The sequence below is a fragment of the Hemitrygon akajei genome, chromosome 16, assembly GCF_048418815.1.
Source record: "Hemitrygon akajei chromosome 16, sHemAka1.3, whole genome shotgun sequence".
Lineage (NCBI taxonomy): Eukaryota > Metazoa > Chordata > Chondrichthyes > Myliobatiformes > Dasyatidae > Hemitrygon > Hemitrygon akajei.
This window is the reverse complement of record NC_133139.1, coordinates 27,638,255-27,663,171: the sequence shown is the minus strand read 5'-3', so window position 1 is coordinate 27,663,171 and position 24,917 is coordinate 27,638,255. Positions and strand designations below refer to the sequence as shown.

Sequence of the window (24,917 nt, the reverse complement as noted above, 5' to 3'; positions counted from 1 at the left end):
ATTAAAGACAAGTGAGCTTAGTGTCCTCCCCAAGCCCCACAACACAAGAAAAAAACAACAACAACTCCAGACCAACCACCACACAATATAAAGAGTATAAGTCCGGACAGTCAAACTCCCAGACTGTGAATACACTTAGTAACAGAGGATAATAATGCCTACTACCAGAAAAAAAAAGGGAGCTGAAAGCAAGGGACCGAAAAGAAGAGAAAAAAAAAGAAAAAAAACCCTAGTCAAGAGGAAGGTTATGAAAGTACTCGATAAAAGGTCCCCAGACCTTATGGAACTTTAGATCCGAATTAAGAACTGAATAATGAATTTTTTCAAGGTCCAAGCAGGCCATAATGTTGTTAAGCCATTGCGCATGAGTGGGCGGGGCAACATCTCTCCATCTAAGGAGGATCAAGCGTCTCGCCAGAGAGAGGCAAAGGATAGTATTCGGCATTTGGTCGGACCCAGACATAAATCCGATACAACTTTGAGGGATCGCAGAGTAATCGGAAGTGTTTCTGGGTTAATGCAGTTAATGTTGCAAAAGTGGACATTTGAAAGATGTTTGATGAAGCAGTGCACTTGCTAGTTTAAGATAATCGGACAATGGCAGTCTGTAGATTATGAGAGAGGAAAAAGGCAGAAAGCAGGAGCTAGCAGTCGTTTCACCGACCAAAGGAATTAATGCATTTGCAAGTGGGTGCTAATAGGACCTCTGTCCTTATGTTTCATGAACTAAGCCCAGGCAGAGGACATTATTGCAAAATGTACTGATTAGTTAGAAATAGAATAAAGAAATAAGAAATGTTGTTTAATATGATAAATGGGATCCTTGTCCTTTTGAATAGCTGCACAAGAGCAAAGAGGTCTTTCTAAATGATTACCAAAGTCTGATTACATCTCAGCTGGAGTCTAGACTTAAGACCGTAGGAATTGAAGAGAATGGAAGGAGATTTAGTGGAATGATCCCAAGGAGGAAGGACAAAGAGAGACTGGAGAAGCCGGTGTTGCTCCTTTACATGCAGAGCATAAGCGGAGTGTTAACTGGCAAGTGGGTCACTGAACAGTGAATGGAAGCTTAAGGTCATTGGAAACAACCAGTGGCAACAAAAGGAAAGCAGTGCTAAACCGCTGTGAACTGAAAGGGCAGTGGAAGATGATCCAACAGGAACTTTCAAAAGACACTGTGTGAACAAATTGAGAAAATAACAGAGGGAAGATCATTTTTAGATACAGGGCAAGAAACAGGGAGTGAGATATCATCACAGAGCTGGTGGGCCAAACTGTCCCCAGTCACAGTGGCCTCAGGATTCTGTGAAATGATTATATGTGATAGTAAACAGTAAGTAAATTGTGGGAATAACGTTAGAGCTCTTTGTAGCGATGACCCAGAAATCCCAGGTAGAATGGTCCCACATGTATGTGTGCGTGTCTTTGTTCACTTCGATTCAGTCTCTTGCTCCTTTACGTGTCTTCTCCCCCAACGTCCTTTAAACTTGGCTATTCTTCCTCAGTCTCCCTCTTCCAAACTTTTTCAATCTCCTCCCCTCTTTGACACATTTTCCTCAGTCTCTCTCTCTCTCACACACACTCACTGAGGTACTATTGTATTTATTTAGCCTCTCTCTCTCCATTGCACTTCTTTGCCCATTCTGTTCCTCTGCCGCACTCTGACCATTCATACTCTGTCTCCCTGTCCCTTTATAACTTTCTCATCCATAATCCTCTTCTGTCGGTACCACCTCCTCAGTGTTGGATACCTCCAACCCCAAGCCACCATTTCCCACCTCCTACTTCAGCACTAAACATTTTGTCAAACACAACACAGAGAGAAATTGCTGTTTACCGAAGAGTGAGCCATTTCCTATCAGGAGCCACTCTTGTATATGGACTTCTATGGGGAGCTAACAACAGATGGTTTCTGTTCTGATGGAGAATGAAATAGATGATGATCATAGGACAGTAAAGGTGGAAATTGCAAAGACTCTGAGAACAATCTGCTTTGGATGTGGCAATGGCCTGAGGACTGGAGGATTACAGCTGATGGGCAAGGAAGCAAACCTACAACCACAAACTAGCATAACCTAACACAAGCCAGGGAAATCTAATGGGCACTGTCAACCAGGGCCATAGAAAATATCTGTTAATGGATAGAAGTTGGCATGGGTTGCTGGATCTGGTGATATTGTCATCCAGAGGTTCATCTCAGATAGTTGAGAAAGTTTGGTATGGGCCCCCAAATCCTAAGAACTTTCTACAGGGGCACAATTGAGAGCATCCTGACTGGCTGCATAGCCTGGTATGGGAACTGTACTTCCCTCAATCGCAGGTCTCTGCAGAGTGTGGTGCCGACAGCCCAGTGCATCTGTAGATGTGAACTTCCCACTATTCAGGACATTTACAGAGGCAGGTGTGTAAAAAGGGTCCGAAGGATCATTGGGGACCCGAATCACCCCAACCACAAACTGTTCCAGCTGCTACCATCTGGGAAACGGTACCGCAGCATAAAAGCCAGGACCAACAGGCTCCGGGACAGCTTCTTCCACCAGGCCATCCGACTGATTAATTCACGCTGACACAATTGTATTTCTATGTTATATTAACTGTCCTGTTGTACATACTATTTATTACAAATGACTATACATTGCACATTGCACACTTGGAGACATAACATAAAGATTTTTACTCATGTATGTGAAGGATGTAAGTAATAAAGTCAATTCAATTCTTCAGAATGTCAAGAATAAGGTGTGAAACTTGATGGTTATGGCTGTTTATTAGGTGTTCATAACAATAAAAATAACAGTAATCAACTGTGCTGTGGGGGAGAGAGCGTGAAGGAGAAGATCAAAGGAAAGGAAAAGGCAGAAGTCGTGGTGATCTTATACTAAAAACTAGTTCAGTGGCCATTTTATTAGGTATGCCTGTGCATCTGCTCGTTAATGCAAATATCTAATTAGCCAATCTTGAGGCAGCAACTCAATGCATAAAAACATGCAGACATGGTCAAGGGGTTCAGTTGTTGTTCAGACCAAACATCAGAATGGGGGAAGAAATGTGATCTAAGTGACTTTGACCATGAAATGATTGTTGGTGCCAGACAGGGTGGTTTGAGTTGTCAGAAACTGCTGATCTCCTGGGATTTTCACTCACAACAGTCTCTAGAGATTACGGAGAATAGTGCAAAAAAAATTTTTTTAATCCAGTGAGTGGCAGTTCTGTGGGCGAAAATGCCTTGTTGATGAGAGAAGTCAGAGGAGAACGGCCAGAGTGGTTCAAACTGACAGGGAGGTGACAGTAACTCAAATAACCATACATTGTAACAGTGGTGTGCAGAAGAGCATCTCTGAATGCACAACACAATGAACCTTGAATTGGGTGGGCTACAGCAGCAGAAGACCACGAACAAACACTCAGTGGTTTATTAGGTACAGGAAGTGGCAACTGCATGTAGCTTAGACTAGAGAGAGAAGGCACATTCCAGTGATAAGAAATATCCTATGAAATTGTCAGCTTCAGTGGCACGACGCAGGCTACTGAGAAACTCCTAGAAAAATATAGAATCAGCTATACTGATTCACCGAACCTTACACACATATAAGTTACTGTATAAAAATATAAGCGAGCAAAGTTTACTAACAGGAAAATTAACAATTTTACACTCTAATCCAACAGGATTTTAAAAGGCAAAGCATGTTTGATTAATAAATTAACAGCAAAGATGGTTTAGTGCAGTGGATTTTAATATGAATTTTTAAAAAGACATTGGATAAAGCGTTGCAGATGTTAGCAATATTTATGCCCCTCAGATTGAAAGCTGAGGAGCAAAAGGCAGAGGGTAGTGGAGAGTATTTGTTTTCTAAGAGTTGCTCAGGAGTTGTGTCAGGGAACTGCTTCATCTTTCAATTAGCAGGACATTCTTTCAAAATTGCCGATGGTTCAGAACAAACTCTGAAAAGAGAGTTTGAGGTCGAGATAGGTCATGGTGAGGAGCAGATGGGTGCCAACAGAGGACGCATGACAATGGGTTCAAGTTTTCAACCGATGTTCATGTGGATGAGAAATGGGATGGATGCAGGACCACATAGGATAGTCTGGATGACAGAGTACTGATGTGGGGAGACCTGGATAAGAAGAGCCTAGTACAACTAGATGACAGAACAGCAGTGATGGAGAATGAAGGTGTGCAGAAAGTGGTATTGGGGTTTCAAATGATTATTTTCTACTGATTTACGTTGTTTTCTTTCTTTGCCAGAGACAGATATCTGATTAGTAGTTTTAAAACAATGAGTTCTGACTAAGGTAGACTGAATTTATGAGGCTTGAGAGGGAACAGTGGAAGAACGATGGGGTTAAAGTTGGAAATTCCTGAAGAGAAGAATAACAATAGAGCTTTGGAAGGGAACGGAACAAAATCCAGAGAGGGAATCTCTAGGAAAGTAAGCGAACTGTGTCCATTTGTGGGAAGGATGTCATGGCTTTGGAGGGGCTACAGAGATTCATCAGAATGGATCCGTGGACAAAGAAATTCAGATACACCAAGAGGCTGAAAGAGCTTAAGTTGTTTTCCTTGGGGAGAGACTTACTCAAAACATAGAACATGGAACATCACAGCACAATGCAGCCCCTTTGGCCCATGATGCCGTGTTGACCTTATAGCCAGCTCAAATCTTTTCCTTCCCCTCCATTTTTCTGTTGTCCATGTGCCCATCTAAGGTTGTGTTGAATGACGATAATGTATCTGCCTCCACCACCATTGCTGGTGTGGCATTCCATACACCCACCACTCCCTAAGAAGAAAAAATCCCTACCACCTATGCTTCCCTTCAATCACCTTGAAATTATGCCCTCCCCCATATTAGCCATTTCTGCCCTAGGAAAGTCTGTGGCTGTCCACTCAACCTATACCTCTTATCATTTTGTATACCTCTATCAAGTCACCTCTCATCCTCCTTCACTCCCTAGAGAAAAGCCCTACCTTGCTTAACCTTTCCTCATCAGACATGCTCTCTAATCTAGGCAGCATCCTGGAAAATCTCCTCTGCACCCTCTCTAAAGCTTCCACATTCTTCCTAAGATGAGGCGACCAGAACTGAACACAATACTCTATACAACCTTTCCAACCTGGATTGTATAGAGCTGCAACATTACCTAGTGGCTCTTGAATTCAGTCCCCCCAACTAGTGAAGACAAACACACCATACACCTTCTTAACAACCCTATCAATTTGTGCAGCAAAATATTCAAAATGAGGAGATGTTTAGAAAGAGTAATGGTGAAATTATTTCCAGTGAGAGATGGTTCAGTTAGCAGTCAACACAGATTTAATCTGCAACAAACAGAAACAGAAAGGAATAGAGAAAAGCAATTAAGTGATAGCATATGATTTGGAAAGGACAGTGGAAGCAGATTCAACAGGAGCTTTCAGAAGGAATTGGATAATACTCCAAAGGGAGGAAAGAGAGTGTAGAGGGACTACATGAGAAACTCTTTGAAAGAGCCAGCACAGAAATGATGGGCAGAATGACCACCTCTTTTGCTCCCTCCCTCTTTAATATAATTTATGCATTTTTGGTTCTCTGCTGGTTTGGGTGTCAGTTTCAATGAAAGGGCTATTTAATAATGAAAATAATGTTGGGCTGAATTTTTCTGAGGAGGGTGAGCGGTTATAAAATAATTTAAAAGTTGCTTCGCTCTGCCTGGCCATTGCCCTGTTTCCTCTGTCTGCCAGTAGTATAACATTTGATGAAAGGCACCATTTTCTTTCTCTTTCACCATAAGTCCCATTTGGTTAGAGACTTTTCATAGTTAGGAAGGCCAGGACATAAACTGAGGAGTGAAGACTAGGAAATACAGGAGAAACCCTGTGTCTTCTAAACTAATGAGCGTGTGACAAAACAAAAAAATCTCTCTTTTCCAATTAGCTCCCCATCTAGATATTTCAATTGTTCATGTAAAAATATAAGATCATAAGATACAGGAGCAGAATTAGGCCATTTGGCCCATCGAGTCTGCTCCACCATTTCATCATGGCTGATCCATTTTTCCTCTCAGCCCCAATCTCCTGGCTTCCCCGCTTCCCCCCCCCCCCCCCCACACATCCCTTCATGCACTGATTAATCAAGAATCTATCAACCTCTGCCTTAAATATACATAAAGACTTGGCCTCCACAGCTGCCTGTGGTAACGAATTCCACAGATTCACCACTCTCTGGCTAAAGAAATTCCTCCTCATATTCATTCTAAAAAGGACGCCGCTCTATTCTGAGGCCCTCTGGTCTTAGGCCCTCCCACATGGGAATCAGCTTCTCCACATCAACTCTATCAAGGCCTTTCACCATTTGACAGCTTTCAATTAGGTCACCCCTCATTCTTCTGAATTCCAGTGAATACAGGCCCAGAGCCATCAAACACTCTTCATATGATAAGCCATTCAATCCTGAAATAATTTTTGTGAACCTCCTTTGAACCCTCTCCAGTTTCAGCACATCCTTTCTAAGATAAGGGGTCCAAAACTGCTCACAATACTCAAATGAGATTTCACCAGTGCTTTATAAAGTCTCAACTTTACATCCTTGCTTGTATATTCTAGTCCTCTTGAAATGAATGCTAACATCACATTTGCCTTCCTCACCACAGACTCAACCTGCAAATTAACCTTTAGGGGATCCTGCACAAGGACTCCCAAGTCCCCTTGCACCTCAGCTTTTTGTATTTTCTCTCCATTTAGAAAATAGTCAACCCTTCCATTTCTTCTACCTAACTCTATGACATACATTTTCCGACACTGTATTCCATCTGCCACATCTTTGACCATGTCTAAGCCCTTCTGTAGCCTCTCTGCTTCCTCAAAGTTACCTGCCCCTCCACTTGTCTTCATATTGCCTGCAAACTTTGCAACAAAGCCATCAATTCCATCATCCAAGTCATTAATATATAATGTAAAAAGAATCAGACCCAACACAGACCCCTGTGGTCTACCATTAGTCACCGGCATCCAACCAGAAAAGGCTTCCTTTTATTCCTGCTCTATGCCTCCTGCCAATCAGCCACTGTTTTATCCATGCTAGAATCTTCCCTGCAATACCATGGGCTCATAACTTGTTAAGCAGCCTCATATGTATCACCTTGCACCTGCCAAAGGCCTTCTGAAAATGCAAATATAACACATTAACTGATTCTCCTTTGTCTATCCTGTTTGTTATTTTTTCAAAGAATTCCACCAGATTTGTCAGGCAAGATTTTCCCTTGAGGTACCTATGTTGACTACGGCCTATTTTATCATATGTCTCCAAGTACACTGAAACCACATCCTTAACAATCAACTCCAGCATCTTCCCAATCACTGAGGCCAGACTAACTGGCCTATAGTTTCCTTTCTTCTGCCTCTCTCCCTTCTTGAAGAGTGGAGTGACATTTGCAATTTTCCAGTCTTCCAGAACCATTCCAGAATCTAGTGGTTCTTGAGAGATCATTACTAATGATCTCTTCAGCCACCTTTTTCAGAACCCCAGCGTGTACACTCGGGTCCAGGTGATTTATCTACCTTCAAACCTTTCAGTTTCCCAAGAACCTTCTCCCTAGTAATGGTAACTTCACACACTTCATGACCCCTGACACCTGGAACTTCTACCATACTGCTAGTGTCTTCCACCGTGAAGACTGATGTAAAATACTTATTCAGTTTTTCTGCTATTTCATTCATCCATCATTCCTTGTCTCCCATTACTACCTCTCAAGCATTATTTTCCAGAGGCCCAATATCCACTCTTGCCTTTCTTTTACACTTTCTGTATCTGAAGAAACTTTTGGTATCTTTAATATTATTGGCTAGCTTACTTTTTTTATTCCATCTTTACCTTCCTAATAACTTGTTAGTTGACTTCTGTTCGTATTTGAAAGCTTCCCAATCCTCTAAATTTCCATTAATATTCACTCGATTATATGCCTTCTCTTCAGCTTTTGTGTTGGCTTTGACTTCTCTTGTTACCCATGTTTGTGTTTTTGGCTTTAGAATACTTCTTCCTCTTTGGGATTTTAATATCCTGTGCCTTCCAAATTCTTTCCAGAAATTCCAGACATTACTGCTCTGCCGTTATCCCTGCCAGTGTTCATTTCCAATCATTTCTGGCCAACTCCTCCCTCATGGCTCTGTAATTCCCTTTACTCCATTGTAATATTGATACATCTGACTGTAGCTTCTCCTTTTCAAAATTTAGAGTGAATTTGGTCATATTATGATCACTCTCCCCTAAGGGTTCTTTTACCTTAAGCTCTCTAATCAATTCCAGATCATTGCACAACACCCAATCCAGAATAGCTGATCCCCTAGTGCAGTGGTCCCAGTGGGCCGCAAAGCACGTGCTACCGGGCCGCGAGGAGATGATATGATTTGGCGGTATGAAGCGATATGAGTCAGCTGCAGTGCATATCGTTTCCTCGCGGCCCGGTAGCACATGTTTTGCGGCCCGTTACTGGTCCGCGGCCCAGTGGTTGGGGACCACTGCCCTGGTCGGCTCAACCATGAGCTGCTCTAAAAAGCCATCTCATAGGCACTCTAGAAATACCCCCTCCTGGAATCCAGCACCAACCTGATTTTCCTAATCTACCTGCACATTGAAATCCCCCATGACTATTGTAATATTGCCCTTTTGGCGTGCACTTTCTATCTCCCATTGTAATTTATAAACCACATCCATACTACTGTTTACTCTTACTACTAATATCAAGGCTATTTTTCTATTATTGGTTTAGAGACCTAAAATGATGATCTTCGACAGTCTCCACTCAAACTTTAACTGCTTAGAAGGAAAATGGCATCAAGTGTAAAGGAACACCTCCACCAGGTCCAGTAGAACAGTGATGTGGAAGGAAGGCAGACTCTCTTCAAAGTTCTAAGTAAATTTATAATAAAAGCATATGCAGTCAGTGTGCATTTTATTAGGGAAATTCTGTGCCTACTAAAGTGGCCACTTAGTGTACGTTTGTGGTCTTCTGCTGGCCCATCCACTTCAAGGTCTGACGTGTTGTGTATTTATAGATGCTCCTCTGCATGCCACTGTAACAACTTGTGTTTATTTGAGGTACTGTCACTTTCTTGTCAGCTTGAACCAGTCTGGCCATTCTCCTCTGACCTCTTTCATTAACTAGGTGTTTTTGCCCACAGAGTTGCTGCTCACTGGATATTTTTTTGTTTATCAGACTACTTGAGACTGTTGTGTGTGAAAATCCCAGGAGATTAGCAGTTTCTGAGATACTCAAACTACCCCATCTGACACCAACAGTCATTCCACATTCAAAGTCACTTAGATGACATTTCAACCCCATTTTGATATTTGGTTTGACCATGTCTGCCTGCTTTTTAACACATTGAACTGCTGCCACATGGTTGGCTGATCAGATATTTGCATTAACAAGCGGGTGTACAGCTGCACCTAATGAAGTGGCCACTATGTGGATACTGTATGTTACCATGTTCTACCTTTAGATTCATTTTCTTGCAGACATTTACAGGGAAAAAACAACAGAATTTATCAAAAACTGCACATAAACAGACAAAGACTGACAAACAACATGCAAAAGAAGACAAACTGCACATAGAAAAAATATTTCTGAGAACATGAGTTATAAGGAGTCCTTGAAAGTGAGTTCATGGGTCATAGAATCAGTTCATAGCTGTGGTAATTGAAGTAACCCATGCCAGAGGAACTATTCTGGAAAACCCTGCCACAACACTGTAGGAACACCTTTGTCAAATGGGTAACAGTAGTTCAGGAAAGCAATTCACCTCCTTCTCTAAAGCAACAAGGAATGACCAATAAGCCCTATCTTTGCCGGTGGCACTGATAATCATTTTAATAGAGTAATGTATAGTGAAACCTGATATTCAGCTCAAGGAGGATGAGGGACTTCATCAGGTCTCGGGAACATAACAAATTTCAAACTAAATTTATGATCAAAGTATGTATATTTTGTCATATACTACCTTGACATTCATTTCCTTGCAGGCATTCATCGTAGAACAGAGAGCAATAGAATCAATTGAAAGCTACACACAAAGACCGACCAACAACCAATGTGCAAAAGTAGGCAAACCATGCAAATAAAAAAAGTAATAAATAAAAAATAGATCAATAATACTGAGAACATTGGTTGTGGAGTCCTTGAAAGTGAGTCCATAGGTTGTGGAATCAGTTTAGTGTTGAGGTGAGTGAAGTTAGCAGAGATGGTTCATGAGCCTAATGGTTGAAGGGTAAAAGCAATTCCTGAACCTGGTGGTGTGGGATCTAAGACTCTGGTACTCCCTTCCTGATGGCAGCAGCAAGAAGAGAGCATGGCCTGGATGGTGGTGGATGTCCTTGATGATGGATGCTGCTTTCTTATGGCAGGACTCCTCCTAGATGTGCTTTCTCTGTGATGAAATGGGCTTTTGTAGGCTTTCCCATTCTTGGATCAAAACAAGGCAGTTTCCTTGCTGTTGGTTGCTAACGGTGATGGGAAGCATGGAGGGGCTGGATTCTCCTGAAGGGGATCTCCACCACTGAACTTGCAATTAGCAAAAGCACGTGGCTGAATCACTCAACGTCTACCTGAAGGTGGTCAGTCAGTCGACAGGAACTCTGTTAGCTATCCATGTTCACCAAGGCTGTGAGCTTAAGGGGCTAACTGCCAAACAAACATGTCAAAAAAAAACCCTGCTAAGACTAAATCTGAATTGTCTGGAAAACAGTCAGCCCCTTTTAGAGAAAAATAGCAAGAAGTCAGATTATCAAACCAGTACTTCAAGGGAATAAAAGGAATGGAGTTGATAAAAGGTCACCTGGAGCAGCAATCTGCTGTTTATTACTTCAGTTAAACTAGTATTCACTGTGTGAACCCCAAGTGGTTCTACCACATAGTGGCGTTTCTAATTCTGTACCAACCAGACTTCTCTTCATTAGTACTACACACAAGTATGACAAATCGGTGACTAGCTGTACTGTACCCCAGTGTTAAACAGGGACAGACCCATGCCCACTCGTATTATTACTAGTGTTGACAGTGACAGACCTGAAACCACCCACTAAGGTACAGTAAGCACCATTCCTGTTCCCAGTGTAAAACAGTGACAGATCTGCTCCCACCAGTTCCTTACCGCAATTTGGAATTGTGACAGACTTGCACCCACCAGTACTGTATAGCATTGACGTACAGCGACAGACCTGCACCCACCAGTGTGATCCCAGTGTTAAAACAGTGACAGACCTGTGTTATGCAGTGTCAGATCTGCGCATGCCAGTACACTCGTTTGTTGAAGCTTAAATTGCTCTCTGTAGATTCCAGCTCAATATGGAAGTATCGATGGCCATCAGATCATCGTGGACCACTTTCTTTTTTTGTTCCCCATCATCCAGTCTCACTGAAGGGTCAACCTTCACGTGGGCATTGCTGAAAGTGTCCGTCCCCAATTGTCCTGGAGAAATTGCTGATGAGGTGCTGCCATTCTGGTGAAACCACTTCCACAGTGTTGTCAGGGAGGTTCTGTACTCCCACCGTTTAGACCCTGCAACAATTAAGGATCAGCAATGTATTTCCAAGTCAGGAAGATGTATGACCTGGAGGGGTACCTATAGGTGGTGGTGTCCTCCTGAGTCTGCTGCCCTTGACTTTAGTCGTAGAGAGAGGCTCTTTGGCCCATTGTGTCTATGCTGATCGTCATGCCGAGCTAAACTAATCCCACTTCCCTGCCCACCAGTACCATACCCTCTATGCCCTGCTCATTCAATACCTGCCAAAATGCCTCTTAGGTGCTGTAACTGTTCCTGCTTCCAGCACCTTGTCTGGCAGCTCCTTGGTTGCAATGAAAGGTTTACTGGTGCTGTCAGAGTACCCATGGTGAGTAGTTGCACCTTTTTTTCTGCTTTCTCTGTACATCTGAAACGATTTAGATACCCTGTAGATGTACAGCACAACCAAAGCTCTGCAAGGCTCAAAAGCAGAATGCTGGAAGGTCTCCTTTGATGTAGCAGCATCTGTAGATGCAAGAGGTGAAAGCTGCTGTCTTCAACCGTGACCTTACAACTTCTTACCTCTGCTTGACTTCTTCCAGCTTTTTGATCTAGATTCCAGCATCTGCTGTCTCTTTTGCTTTTGCAATAAAGACCCTTCTGTAATTTTTGTTTGCCCACGTGGCCTGCACTATCCCAGCACAGTGCAGAAGCCTGCTTTCACCAGTACCAACATCACTGGTAGGGGCAGATGCTGGGTGGCCATTCAGTTCCATTGCCTTTGAGGTAGCATCTACCCAGTTCTCCTTTGGCCGTTGCTCCAGCCCCTGAAATTCTCTCTCCTCCACACACCCAAGCTTCTAGTTGGATGTCCACCTTTGGCCTTCTAATGTGATCGCCCGCCCCTGCCCCTCGGACAACTAACCACCAACATTGTAACGATCAATCCAGCCCGGGCCAACAACCTCACATCTCACCACGCTACCCATTCTGCTTACCAATCCTAACCCCCAGTAACCCTCATCACCTGATAGTCCTCCAATCATTCCCCTTCCAACCAGGTGCTTCCCAACCCTGCCCCGTCCCACCTAGATCCCAGGCCTTTCTTCTCCCTGGCCTTACTCCTCTATCTTATAAGATGATAAGAGGCATAGATTGAGTGGATGTTTTTTCCCAGGGCAGAAATGGGTAATATGAGGGGGGCATAATTTTGAGGTGATGGGAGGAAAGTTTAAGTGGATGTTAGAGGTAAGTTTTTACATGGAGAGTGGTGGGTGTGTGGAACACACTGCCAGGGGTGGTGGCAGAGACAGATTAATTGGGGGCATTTAAGAAACTCTTAGATAACACCTGAGTGATAGTAAACCAGAGGGCAATGTAAGAGGAAAGGGTTAGTTTGACGTTAAAAGGTTGGCACAGCATTGTGGGCCAAAGGGCCTGCTATAATGTTCTGTGTTCCTCACTGTGCAGTAGGTATCTTACATGGAAATGCTACCAATGTGCAGGACCTACTCGATGGTGCTCATGACGACCAAATTTACTGTGGGCAGGCTCACGGATGAAAGATTGAATGATGAACTTCTGGACAGGAGTGTGAACTTGTCAAGTTGGCTGCTGGTCTCCAGGTCAGGGTGCCACAGTCAAGGTGTTCCACGCACTTTAGAACAGGTCTCTGGTCTTTCTGATATCATTGCCTCAACCTAGTGCAGTGTGTGAAATCCCTACAGTAGCACAACCCTCCGTCTTGCAACTCGAAGCATATCTGATCAGAAAGCATACTATAGCTTGGAGTTGCCCTGAAACCTTGGCTTAGTGAGGTGCTTCACAGGAGTCGCAGAGACTGACTGGGGTCTAAAGGCTCAGACAGAGAGATGGGACTAAGTAGAATCCTGAAGGAAAGAGACTAGAATATTTAGGAAGAGGACCAGATTAATAATCTACAGGATCTGAGATCAAAGCCTTCCCTGGCAATATGAGACTTCATATTCAAAGAAAATGATCTGAAAAGAAATATTAATTCTCTGTAGAAACAATATGAAATGAAAAGCCTAACTAGTTCAGTCTGTCAGAAGGGAAACCTACCATTCTTACCTAGTCCATGTCTGTATGTGACTCCAGTACAGACTACCTCAGTCTCTGAAGAGGCAGAGAAAACCATTCAGCCATATCAAAACCTTGCACCTTCACCACACAGGACACCCAGTATCAATAAGGAAGAGCGATAAATCCGGGCCATGAACACGAATGCTTCTAGAGGGCAGCTGTATGTTGGGATTGTGTGTGTTGGGGCATTTGTATGCGTGTGCATATTTCTGTGCACGTGTGTCCGATGGCTTTCTGGCAGACCCCTGGTGTCCAGATGGAGTGGATGGGCCAGAGAGTAGGAAATAACTACGAAAAGACTACAATGCCTTCATGAAAGGGTGGAGAGGAAATTGGAACAAAGTCATTGCTGATCATAGGTTACATCAGTGGAATCAAATGCAGAATTTAAAAGTTTCTACTGATTGTGTTGATAATCTATGCGAGGGAGTGTAGCCGCTAATTACAGGCGACATTGAACTCGCAGAATGGGAAAATAATTGGCAAAACGGAACGCATTGCAGAAGGATGTGAGGTAGCACATACAGACTGGAAGAACTGGAGGGTCACTTATTTTGTGGAAGGTAAAATCCTACCGTGCAGCACACCAAGGTTGAATAGCCCGTAGCGAAGAGACCAAGGTTGAAAAGACATTCATCACACCAAAGATGAATAGCCATGGTACGAAACCAAGGTCGAACAGCTCACAGTGCAGGCAAGGAACAAAGGAATCTCGGAGTACAAATGCACTAATCATTAAAGCATCTAACACAAGACAGCAAGGCAAAGGAAGCTCGAGCTTTTATTTCCAGAGATATAGATCTAAAGAGAAAGGACATCATACCTACTCTGTCTTTAACCTTACTAGACTGGGTGTAATTCTTGTCATTGTTATATAAAAGGGCACTGAAAGAAATAAAAATGATTTATAACAATGAAACCAATGCATTTCAGGAAAATGTCACTGTGCTAGAGGATCCGTTGGTGGGACTGAATAGTCTCCTCCTGCTTCTGCCTCTTGCATTCACGTGTTCTAGAAGGCTCAAGCAGAACATGAGCGCTGGTGTGGAGAATGGTTGGGTCAAATGGGCTGCTTTCCTCTGGCCATCACTGAACAAACATGTATTTGCCCTGAGCTGAGGTGTTAAATCAGCAGAACAGGACTAGACAAAAGTTTAAATTAGAAGATGGTGCTACCTACGCTGAGCCATGAATTTAAGACTTTAAAGAGGATCTAAACTAGTTATTTTATTTTTAAAAATTAACAGAGAAGATGTAGAGAAACTTTCAGGGTCAGGTACTTCTCATCAGGCAGTGAGAGAAAGCCTGGTTATTCAAGCATTTCCAGACGCACAGATCAGTGGGAATGTCGAGGGCTCTCCTCAGGGAGTGGGATCAATGGGAATGTCAAGGGCTCTCCTCAGGGAGCTGGGATCAGTGGGAATGTCGAGGGCACTCCTCAGGGAGCTGGGGTCAGTGGGAATGTCGAGGGCACTCCTCAGGGAGCTGGGATCAGTGGGAATGTCGAGGGCACTCCTCAGGGAACTGGGATCAGTGGGAATGTCGAGGGCACTCCTCAGGGAGCTGGGATCAGTGGGAATGTCGAGGGCACTCCTCAGGGAGCTGGGATCAGTGGGAATGTCAAGGGCTCTCCTCAGGGAGTGGGATCAGTGGGAATGTCGAGGGCACTCCTCAGGGAGCTGGGATCAGTGGGAATGTCGAGGGCACTCCTCAGGGAACTGGGATCAGTGGGAATGTGGAGGGCACTCCTCAGGGAGCTGGGATCAGTGGGAATGTCGAGGGCACTCCTCAGGGAGCTGGGGTCAGTGGGAATGTCGAGGGCACTCCTCAGGGAGCTGGGATCAGTGGGAATGTCGAGGGCACTCCTCAGGGAACTGGGATCAGTGGGAATGTCGAGGGCACTCCTCAGGGAGCTGGGATCAGTGGGAATGTCGAGGGCACTCCTCAGGGAGCCGGGATCAGTGGGAATGTCGAGGGCACTCCTCAGGGAGCTGGGATCAGTGGGAATGTTGAGGGCACTCCTCAGGGAGCTGGGATCAGTGGGAATGTCGAGGTCTCTCCTCAGGGAACTGGGATCAGTGGGAATGTCGAGAGCTCTCTTCAGGGACCTGGGATCAGTGGGAATGTCGAGAGCACTCCTCAGGGAACTGGGATCAGTGGGAATGTCAAGGGCTCTCCTCGGAGCTGGGATCAGTGGGAATGTCGAGGGCTCTGCTCAGGGAGTGGGATCAGTGGGAATGTCGAGGGCACTCCTCAGGGAGCTGGGATTAGTGGGAATGTCGAGGTCTCTCCTCAGGGAGCTGGGATCAGTGGGAATGTCGAGGGCACTCCTCAGGGAGCTGGGATCAGTGGGAATGTCGAGGGCTCTCTTCAGGGAGCTGGGATCAGTGGGAATGTCGAGGGCACTCCTCGGAGCTGGGATCAGTGGGAATGTCGAGGTCTCTCCTCAGGGAGCTGGGATCAGTGGGAATGTCGAGAGCACTCCTCAGGGAGCTGGGATCAGTGGGAATGTCGAGGGCACTCCTCAGGGAACTGGGATCAGTGGGAATGTCAAGGGCACTCCTCAGGGAGCTGGGGTCAGTGGGAATGTCGAGGGCTCTCTTCAGAGAGCTGGGATCAGTGGGAATGTCGAGGGCACTCCTCAGGGAGCTGGGATCAGTGGGAATGTGGAGGGCACTCCTCAGGGAGCTGGGATCAGTGGGAATGTCGAGGGCTCTCCTCAGGGAGCTGGGATCAATGGGAATGTCGAGGGCACTCCTCAGGGAGCTGGGATCAGTGGGAAGGTCGAGGGCACTCCTCAGGGAGCTGGAATCAGTGGGAATGTCGAGAGCTCTCCTCAGGGAGCTGGAATCAGTGGGAATGTCGAGGGCTCTCCTCAGGGAGCTGGGATCAATGGGAATGTCGAGGGCACTCCTCAGGGAGCTGGGATCAGTGGGAAGGTCGAGGGCACTCCTCAGGGAGCTGGAATCAGTGGGAATGTCGAGAGCTCTCCTCAGGGAGCTGGAATCAGTGGGAATGTCGAGGGCACTCCTCAGGGAGCTGGAACCAGTGGGAATGTCGAGAGCTCTCCTCAGGGAGCTGGGATCAGTGGGAATGTCGAGGGCACTCCTCAGGGAGCTGGAATCAGTTTGAAATTTAAAGCAGGCTGATTGATGCCTGTTGTGTGAGGGCTTTAAGGTTTATGGAATCATGGCAGGTGACTGGAATTCAGGTAGAGGCCAGTCGTCTTCGAACTCAACGGAAGAACAAGTGTTAGAGGTGAACAACTACTTTCTGGCTGTGTTCTGCTCCTCCGTCGTCAATTCCAAATTTGCACCAATTTCACTCTCCCTTCCTTCAGCCCTGGTGTGTCGCACTAGGGGTTTTATTTCTCCTGAGTGTGTGGTAGCAACGTTGTTTATGTCACCCTATGAGCTGCCCATTCTAGATGTGTTGCAATGCGGGCTGTTCAGTCTTGGTGAGCTTTTCTTCTCTGGTGTTTTGTACTATTGTTGGTGGATTATATTCCAGCCCATTCAACAGCAGCGTGCAGAGCGGACTGTTGGCCTTTGGTGAACTGGATTGCAGGCTACAGAGCAATGGGGGTTTGAACCTTGTGTGTGTAGCCTTGTGTGTGGGCTCATAACCCTCGTTGAGTCGCTCTGGCTGAGGAGTGTGCAGGAGTGACAGAATTGGGAGAACACGCACAGCAGTTCTCATAAGCAGCTTCAAGTTCTGGGTATCAACGGCTCTGAAGAGCTATCCTAGACCCAAACATCACAAAGAAGGCATACCAGCACCTACAGTTCATTAAGAGTTTGAGGAGCTTTGGTATGTCACCAAGCACGCAAGCCAATGTCTACACTTGCACCTCTGAGAGCATTCTAACTGCTGGCACCACCATCTGGTACGGAGGCGCCACTGCATGGGATCAGAAAAGCGGCAAAGGGTTGTAGGCTGAGCCATCTCCATAGTGGGCACTAGCCTCCACGCCATTGAGGACATCTTCAAAAGGTGATGCCTCAAGAAGGCAGCATCCATCATTAAAAGCCCTTTGCACCCTCATCTCATTGCTACCATCAGGGAGCAGGTACAGGAGCCTGAAGACACACACTCAATGTTTTAGGAATAGCTTCTTCTCCTCGGCAATCAGGTTTTTGAATAGTCCACGAACCTCACAATTTTGCTGTCCTTTTGCCCTGAAGTAATCTTATGTACTGCTACAAAAGGACAAACGCAGTGACATACGTCAGTGATAATAAACCTGATTTTGATTCTGTGGGCTCTTTCTGCCTGGCGTGTTGTACCATGGCTATTCATTTTGATGTGCTGCACTGGGGCTCCCCAGCCTTGGCAAGCAGCTGGATTGTGACCTGTACATCCTCAGTGTAGGCGTCATGAGCTGTTTGGTCTAGGTACGCTGTTCACCCATAGAGTGTTGTGCGGTAGCCCTTCTCCCTTCTGTTAACTAAATCATCTCGGTGTCCTTGGATGTTGCTGGTGCCCTTTCTTCTCTGGCATGTGACTGGACTAGATTCTAATGCTCCTTCTCTCCAAATCCTACAGATACCATGACAAGCAGGAAGTCACCAGCAACTTTTTGGGAGCAATGTGGCTAATTTCAATCACGTTTTTGTCGATTGGATACGGAGACATGGTGCCTCATACGTACTGTGGGAAAGGAGTCTGTCTCCTGACAGGCATTATGGTAAGAGTTTATCATAAAATGGCAGTGAAGTCCAACGCGATTCCACAGATGCGATGGATATTGAGCAAAGGTGAAGCTGAGGAGAAAGTAGAGTTGAGGGATATTGGTGGGGAAGGATCAGGGAGATTAGGGATTTGTGGAGATGATGGGGCAATGATTTCAGGGGATATAAGAGGAGACTGAATGGAATTTGGGCTAATGGGCAGGTAGAATTGGGAATGATGGGGTAGGTTGGGGGTGTAGGAAGAAGGTAGTAGGTTTGATCTATTAAAAAAAAAATCAACTTGTTATCTATTAATAAGCACAAGAGATTCTGTAGGTGCTGGAAATCCAGAGCAACGCATACACAAAATGCTGGAGGAACTCAGCAGGTCAGGCAGCATCTATGGAATAGTCAATGTATCAGGCCGAGACCCGCCGTCGGGTCTAAACTTTCGATGAAACAGTAAATTGGGGAATGAAATAGGGAATTATTGACTGCTCCTGATCCAGGATCAGACGTCCATGGCCCGTGCAGTCAGACTTCTTAGTGTGTCTGGGAGCTACGGGGATCACGCATGAACAAGTGAGTGAGGGGCTGTTGAAAGGAACCAGCCGGGGTCTCCAGGGCGACCAATAATAGGAAATGTGACACCTCAAGCTTGCAATACCATTCAATAAATTCAGGGCTGATCCTTTCCTTGGACCATCTTCCCACTCAATTCCCATGCCCCTCGGTTCCACAGATGCGATGGATATTGAGCAAAGGTGGAGCTGAGGAGAAAGTAGAGTTGAGGGATATTGGTGGGGAAGGATCAGATTAATGTTCCAGGCTAATGAATTTTCCCCCAATTACTTTCCTGTCTAAACATCTATAGGCTCTAATTTTGAATCCACTTGATGAGCACCACAACCTCCTGGGGCACAGAATGACAAAAAAAATTACCTCCCTCTGAACCTCTCCGCATCTTAGTCCTTTTACCGGAGACCTTGCTCCTCACTTCTAGATATCAGCCCGTAGAAACAGATTCTGTCCCATCAGGCTCACAGAGGCTGTGGGTGATCGCTGAGATCCATGCTCATACTTCTAAATTTGGGGACACTGCAGTCCTGATGAAGGGTCTCGGCCCAAAACATCAACTGTTTACGCTTTTCCATAGATGCTGCCTGACCTGCTGAGTTCGTCCAGCGTTCTGTGTGTGTTGCTCGAAATTCAGGGAGCTTCAGGTCAATTAAACTCATTCTTTTCTCATTCCAGAAACCAGTGAAAGGGAACAAATTACCTTTTGGGACAAGCAAAGGGGAAGGAGGGGTTAATGAGTCATTGGGTAGAGGGAGAGAGAGTTAAGTTCGACTAAGCTGCACAGACCAAAAACCAGAAATAAAAGCATTCAGTTCAGCATTCTACTTCTTAACTAAGTTGGTCTTGGCTAATTGGTAATTGGCATCTTCAATTTTACATATGTCAAGTTTGTTAACCATTCATTTCAGAGTCTATAGCTGGTATTTGATTGACTTTTCACAATTTCCACCGACCCTGCCCCATCCGCCCTCCTCCCTCAAGACCAATGTCGTGTTTGCTGATGGTCGGAATAACCAACAATGCAAGTTGGACATCATCCCAGGACTTGCTGCCCCTGACTGCTGCACCCCCACAGTATCCTGTTGGTTGCCTAGCAACACCTAGCTACAGCCAATCAGAAAACAATCAGATTCTTTACCACTAAATTGGTTGATTCGTGATTGTTCTTCAAGCAAACAATTATTTTCGAAGAATAAATAACTTTTTTGAACTGTGGGCTGGCGCAATATAGAACTAAATCTTTAACTATTTTCTTCTTAAGTTATCCTTTATAATAAGATGGATTCCTGGCCTCACAATCTACCTCATTATGACGTTGCACTTTATCATTTATCTACACTGTGGTTTTTTTGGTATCTTTTATGCCAACCCAGAAAGCCCATAGCCTTTGTCAAAGCAGGAGACCAACCACAGCCGTAGCCCAGATCACCAGCAGGCTTGTTCGCCGTGGCATCTGACTGGCAACTGGGAGTCGAACTTGGCAAGCACTGACTTCCTCACTTCATCATCCCTGAGGCCCGACATGGTCATTCCGTCAGAAACCTTGAAGCAGGTGGTCATGGGAGAACTGACAGTCCCTTGGGAAGACCGGATTGAGGAAGTGTTCGAATGTAAGAAAGCCAAATACCAGGGGCAGGTAGAGCAGCGCTAGAGACAGGGGTGGAGGGCATGGTGTGAGCCTATAGAGACGAGGTGTAGAGGTTTTGCTGGCTGCTGACTCTGCAGAACCTACTCTCTCCTTGGCGTTACGGGGGCTGCAACGAAAAGAGCCTTCAGGACCGTCACAGAGGCTGCTGAGCGAGCCTGAGAATGGCTATGGGTCAAGAGGTGTGACCCGTGGACCAATGCTGCTGGGACACAAGCCAGGGCCAGGTCAACCCTGGCTGGGCCGCCTGGGTGAGAGTGTCTGATGCTGGAAGACCCAAAACACGTGATGACTCCAGGTTACATCACTGATGATGTGTCCCAGTACATCCTAGGATGTATCTCAGCTTCAGTTATCTTTATTCCGTCATGTTATCATCTTACCTTATTCTATCTCAATACACTATGTAATGGTTAGGTTTGTATAAATAGAATGCAAGACAAGATTCTCACTGTATCTCAGTACACGTGGCAATAATAAGCCAATACCAATAGAAGTGGTTGTACATCAAAAGAAATTTCAATTCCTTTTAAGGATACCGTGATTCTGGTTACGTTTTCCTCAGTAGGGAAGTTCCTGGCGATACCAGGATGATCCTGGATGGTTTCCTGGTGCTGATGAGGTGGGAAGAGGAGTCTGTCTGTGTTCTTGTATATTTGTGTATTGTGCTTTTGATTCTTTTGAAGGGAGCTGGCTGTACAGCACTTGTGGTCGCAGTGGTCGCACGGAAACTAGAACTCACCAAAGCTGAGAAGCACGTGCACAACTTCATGATGGACACGCAGCTCACAAAGCGGGTGAGAGCTCGTTGCAATGACACCGACCAAGACTCCGGAGCCGTACGCTCACACACCCCGTGCCGCCCTGATCCCTGTGTCTCCACACTCCACATCGGCCATCGATTGGACAGCCTTCCCAGAGTTACTGGCACAGAATGTTGTGTAGACGGAAGCATGGGTGGCCAATGTTCCTGATCCAGACACATCCACAGGAGGAACAGACAGAGTTTGCAGTTCAATTGCATCTTATTGCATCCATAAAACATTCTAAAACATAACACAGCTAATAAAGTGAATTAAGTAAAGGAAAACATGGCAATTAATTTACATGCAACAGGCTCCCCCAGAGGGTGATAAATAGATAATCTGCCTCTTCTGCTTCTGATTATGGGATAAATATTGGCCCCAAGACACAGAGTGAACTCTACAGCTCTTCAACAGATATTCAAACAGTGCAGTACGATCTTCTGCATCCACCAGAGAGAGCATTGGGCGTGTCTTGGTACCACCACTCGAACACTGCAGCATTCTATCAGAGCCCCTTTGAGAATGCAGTACTCCCTCAATACTGCCCCCTGGAGTACTGTCCTCAGTACTGACTTTCTGAAAGTTCAGTGCTCCGCCTCTCTCTCCTCAGCTCCCTCTGTGCTATCCCTCACCAGTGTGACATCCTCTCTATGCCGCCTCTTTGACAGTACCATACTTCATGCGCACGCTGACGACTGTCTGCCCCACAGTGCAGGAACCCATCGGAATCAGGTTTATTCCACCGGTGTGTGTCGTGAAATTTGTTAACTTAGCAGCAATTCAATGCAATGCATAATCTAGAAGAAGAAAAATAAATAAATATAATAATAAATAAATCAATTACAATATACATATATTGAATAAATTAAAAATTGTGCAAAAGCAGAAATAATATATATTGAAAAAGTGAGGTAGTGTTCAAGGATTCAATCTCCATTTAAGAATCAGGTGGCAGAGGGGAAGAAGCTGTTCCTGAATCACTGAGTGTGTGCCTTCAGGCTTCTGTACCTCCTACCTGATGGTGACAGTGAGAAAAGGGCATGCCCTGGGTGCTGGAAGTCCTTAATAATGGACACTGCCTTTCTGAGACACTGCCCTGGGCACTTTGTAGGCTAGTACCCCAGATGGAGCTGACTAAATTTACTAAATCAGTACCGCCATTCCAGTTTTATTGTGTCCTCTCAGTACTGCCCATCTGACAGTGCAGTGCTCTCTCAATACTTCCCCCTCCGAGAGCAAGTAGAACAGACAATTAGGAAAGGAAGCCAAGTGATATGTTGACCTTTACTCGGAGTATGGTGTTCATTTCTGATTCCATCACTGTGGGGAGGATGTGGAATCTTTAGAGAGGACGCAGAGGAGATCTACCAGGATGTTGCCTGGATCCGAGAGCATCTCTTATGAGGAAAAGCTGAGTGAACTCTAGGGCTTTTGTCTTTGGAGCGAAGAAAGATGAGAGTTAACTTGACGGAGGTGTGTAAGATTATGAGAGGCATAGGCATAATGGAGAGCCAGGGCCTTTATCCCAGGACAGCAGTGCCTAATGTCAGAGGACATCCTTTAAAGGAGAATGGAAGAAAGTTTGGGGGAGATGTCAGCGGTAGCTGTATTTTTACAGAGAAGAGGTTGCATGGAACGCACTGCCTGATGCAGTGGCAGAGGCTAATACGTTAGAGATGCGCCTATTAAAGAGATTCTTTGATAGGCCCATGGATGAAAGGACAATGGAGGGTTATGGGTTGTGTAGAAATGAAGAGATAGATTGCTAGTGGAAAGGCCGAAGGGCCTGTATGGTGTTGAACATTTCGATGTTCTATCTCTATTGCAAAAGGAACTGAGATTGGGTAGGGACTCCTTGCTCCAATTCTATAGGGTCCAGGTATGGTTACAGCTGGAAAATTGTATGCAGATCAGGTCTCCTCCAACCACCCCTACAAGGTGAGCGTGCGCACACATCTTTTGCTGATTGCGCACAAAAGATTGTCACCCTCTACCTCGTTGGCACGTTAAGCATATTTCACGACCGTACACAATCACATTTCCCTTTCCGGTTTCTGACGCAGACGGTGTTGACAACGTGGAGTTTGCGATGATTTGTCAGCAGATTTTAGAACTGGCTTATCTATACTGTTTTTATTAAAGAAATTATTCAGTTGTCACTGGGGAAAAAATAAAATTGCACAACTCGAGATTTTTGCGCATACTGGTCATTACAAATTAGAGGGAACTGTGCTGGCTCTGGAAGGAAACATGAACCACAAAGATCACTCCCAGAAGGCAGGAACACCACCCATCTTAGGCAGGCCTTACACTGAGAGGGTCAGTTTCTCAGGACAGCAGGAGGCTGAATGGGAGAAACTTGTAATGGTAATTTCATCAGCAAATACTGATCTCACTCTGAGCTGGTTTCTTTCAGGTAAAAAACACTGCTGCCAATGTACTCAGGGAAACGTGGCTGATTTACAAACACACCAAACTGGTAAAGAAGATCGATCACGCCAAAGTACGCAAACACCAACGGAAATTTCTACAAGCCATTCACCAGTGAGTACCGGATCTCAGTGCAGCCTTCCCAGCAAATTCCATACCTTATCCCTACTAACAGCGAATGGAATTCCGTCTCACAGATGTTCCCGTGTGTTGGCCTCCTCTCCCCCTCTGGTTGGATCAGTACTGTCACAGTCAGGCCAGTTTGCAGTGGCCAACAAGTCCACTTTCCTCATTTCCCCTTTCTGCTCAGCTGAGGCTTTTGACAACAGTGTTCCCACTCTGCAGTCCATTAACGTGGTTGGACAGTGATTGTACAATTAAAGCAGAGAGTTCAAATCTCACCATGGTAGCTGGTGAATTTAAATTCCTAATCAGATAAGTCTGGAATGAATAGGTAATATCTGGAATGGTGATTGGGAAGCTACCAAATTGTCTTCCATAAGAAACAAAAACAGGAGAAGGCCATTCAGCCCATTGTGTCTGTTCAAGCCATTTAGTAAGATCTCACAATGTCACTTTCCTACACTAAACCATATGCTGTCTCTGTTAAAACCAAGGACAGGTTGAAGGCCCACCTAGTGAGAATGGTGGTACAAGAGGCGGCAGACACTAGGTACTTGGAGATAATTTGTGGCAAAAGGTGGAAGGAAAAGGAATGAGTTTGTGAGGTGGTCATTGGGATCTTTGAAAGAGAGTGATCAGTGATTCGTAAACAGGACTGGAGAAGCCATCAGGTCCGGTGAGAGGGTGGAGATCGTAAAACTGTGAGAAGTGTCACATCGTAAAGTTCTAGTCATCACAGAGGGTCAGGTAGGCTTGATGGGCCACCTTCATCTATGCATATTCCTTATGAAAAGGTTGAAGGGAACCAGGGGATATTGAACAACGGGAGAAGTCATGAAGATAGGGAAGACCTGAGCCAAGCATAAATTTAGCAAATGTTAATAGTTTGTTGTAGGCATTCAAAAATCAATTAATCATGATTTTGGATAAACATTTATCATGTTACATAGCAACCCAATTGATTTCAGCTGGGAAATACTTTGCTGGTGCCCTGAGCCCTGTGCAAGGGGGTAGCTGCACAGACATCCCTCAGTCTCTGAGACAGGAACAAATCGCCTGCAGAAGAATCTTATTTGGTCTGGCC

General features: G+C 45.2%; 1 protein-coding gene across 3 annotated transcripts in view; it reads left to right on the top strand.

The window, feature by feature from the left end:
- LOC140739888 (small conductance calcium-activated potassium channel protein 2-like) overlaps window positions 1-24,917 on the top strand; it is a 117,006-nt gene that overhangs the window by 74,995 nt on the left and 17,094 nt on the right. For all 3 annotated transcript variants that reach the window (XM_073068525.1, XM_073068523.1, XM_073068526.1), the window contains 3 exons: window positions 18,126-18,267; window positions 21,161-21,271; window positions 23,697-23,824. In XM_073068525.1, the coding sequence (XP_072924626.1) occupies window positions 18,126-18,267; window positions 21,161-21,271; window positions 23,697-23,824 (381 nt within the window). The remainder of the gene's footprint in view (window positions 1-18,125; window positions 18,268-21,160; window positions 21,272-23,696; window positions 23,825-24,917) is intronic.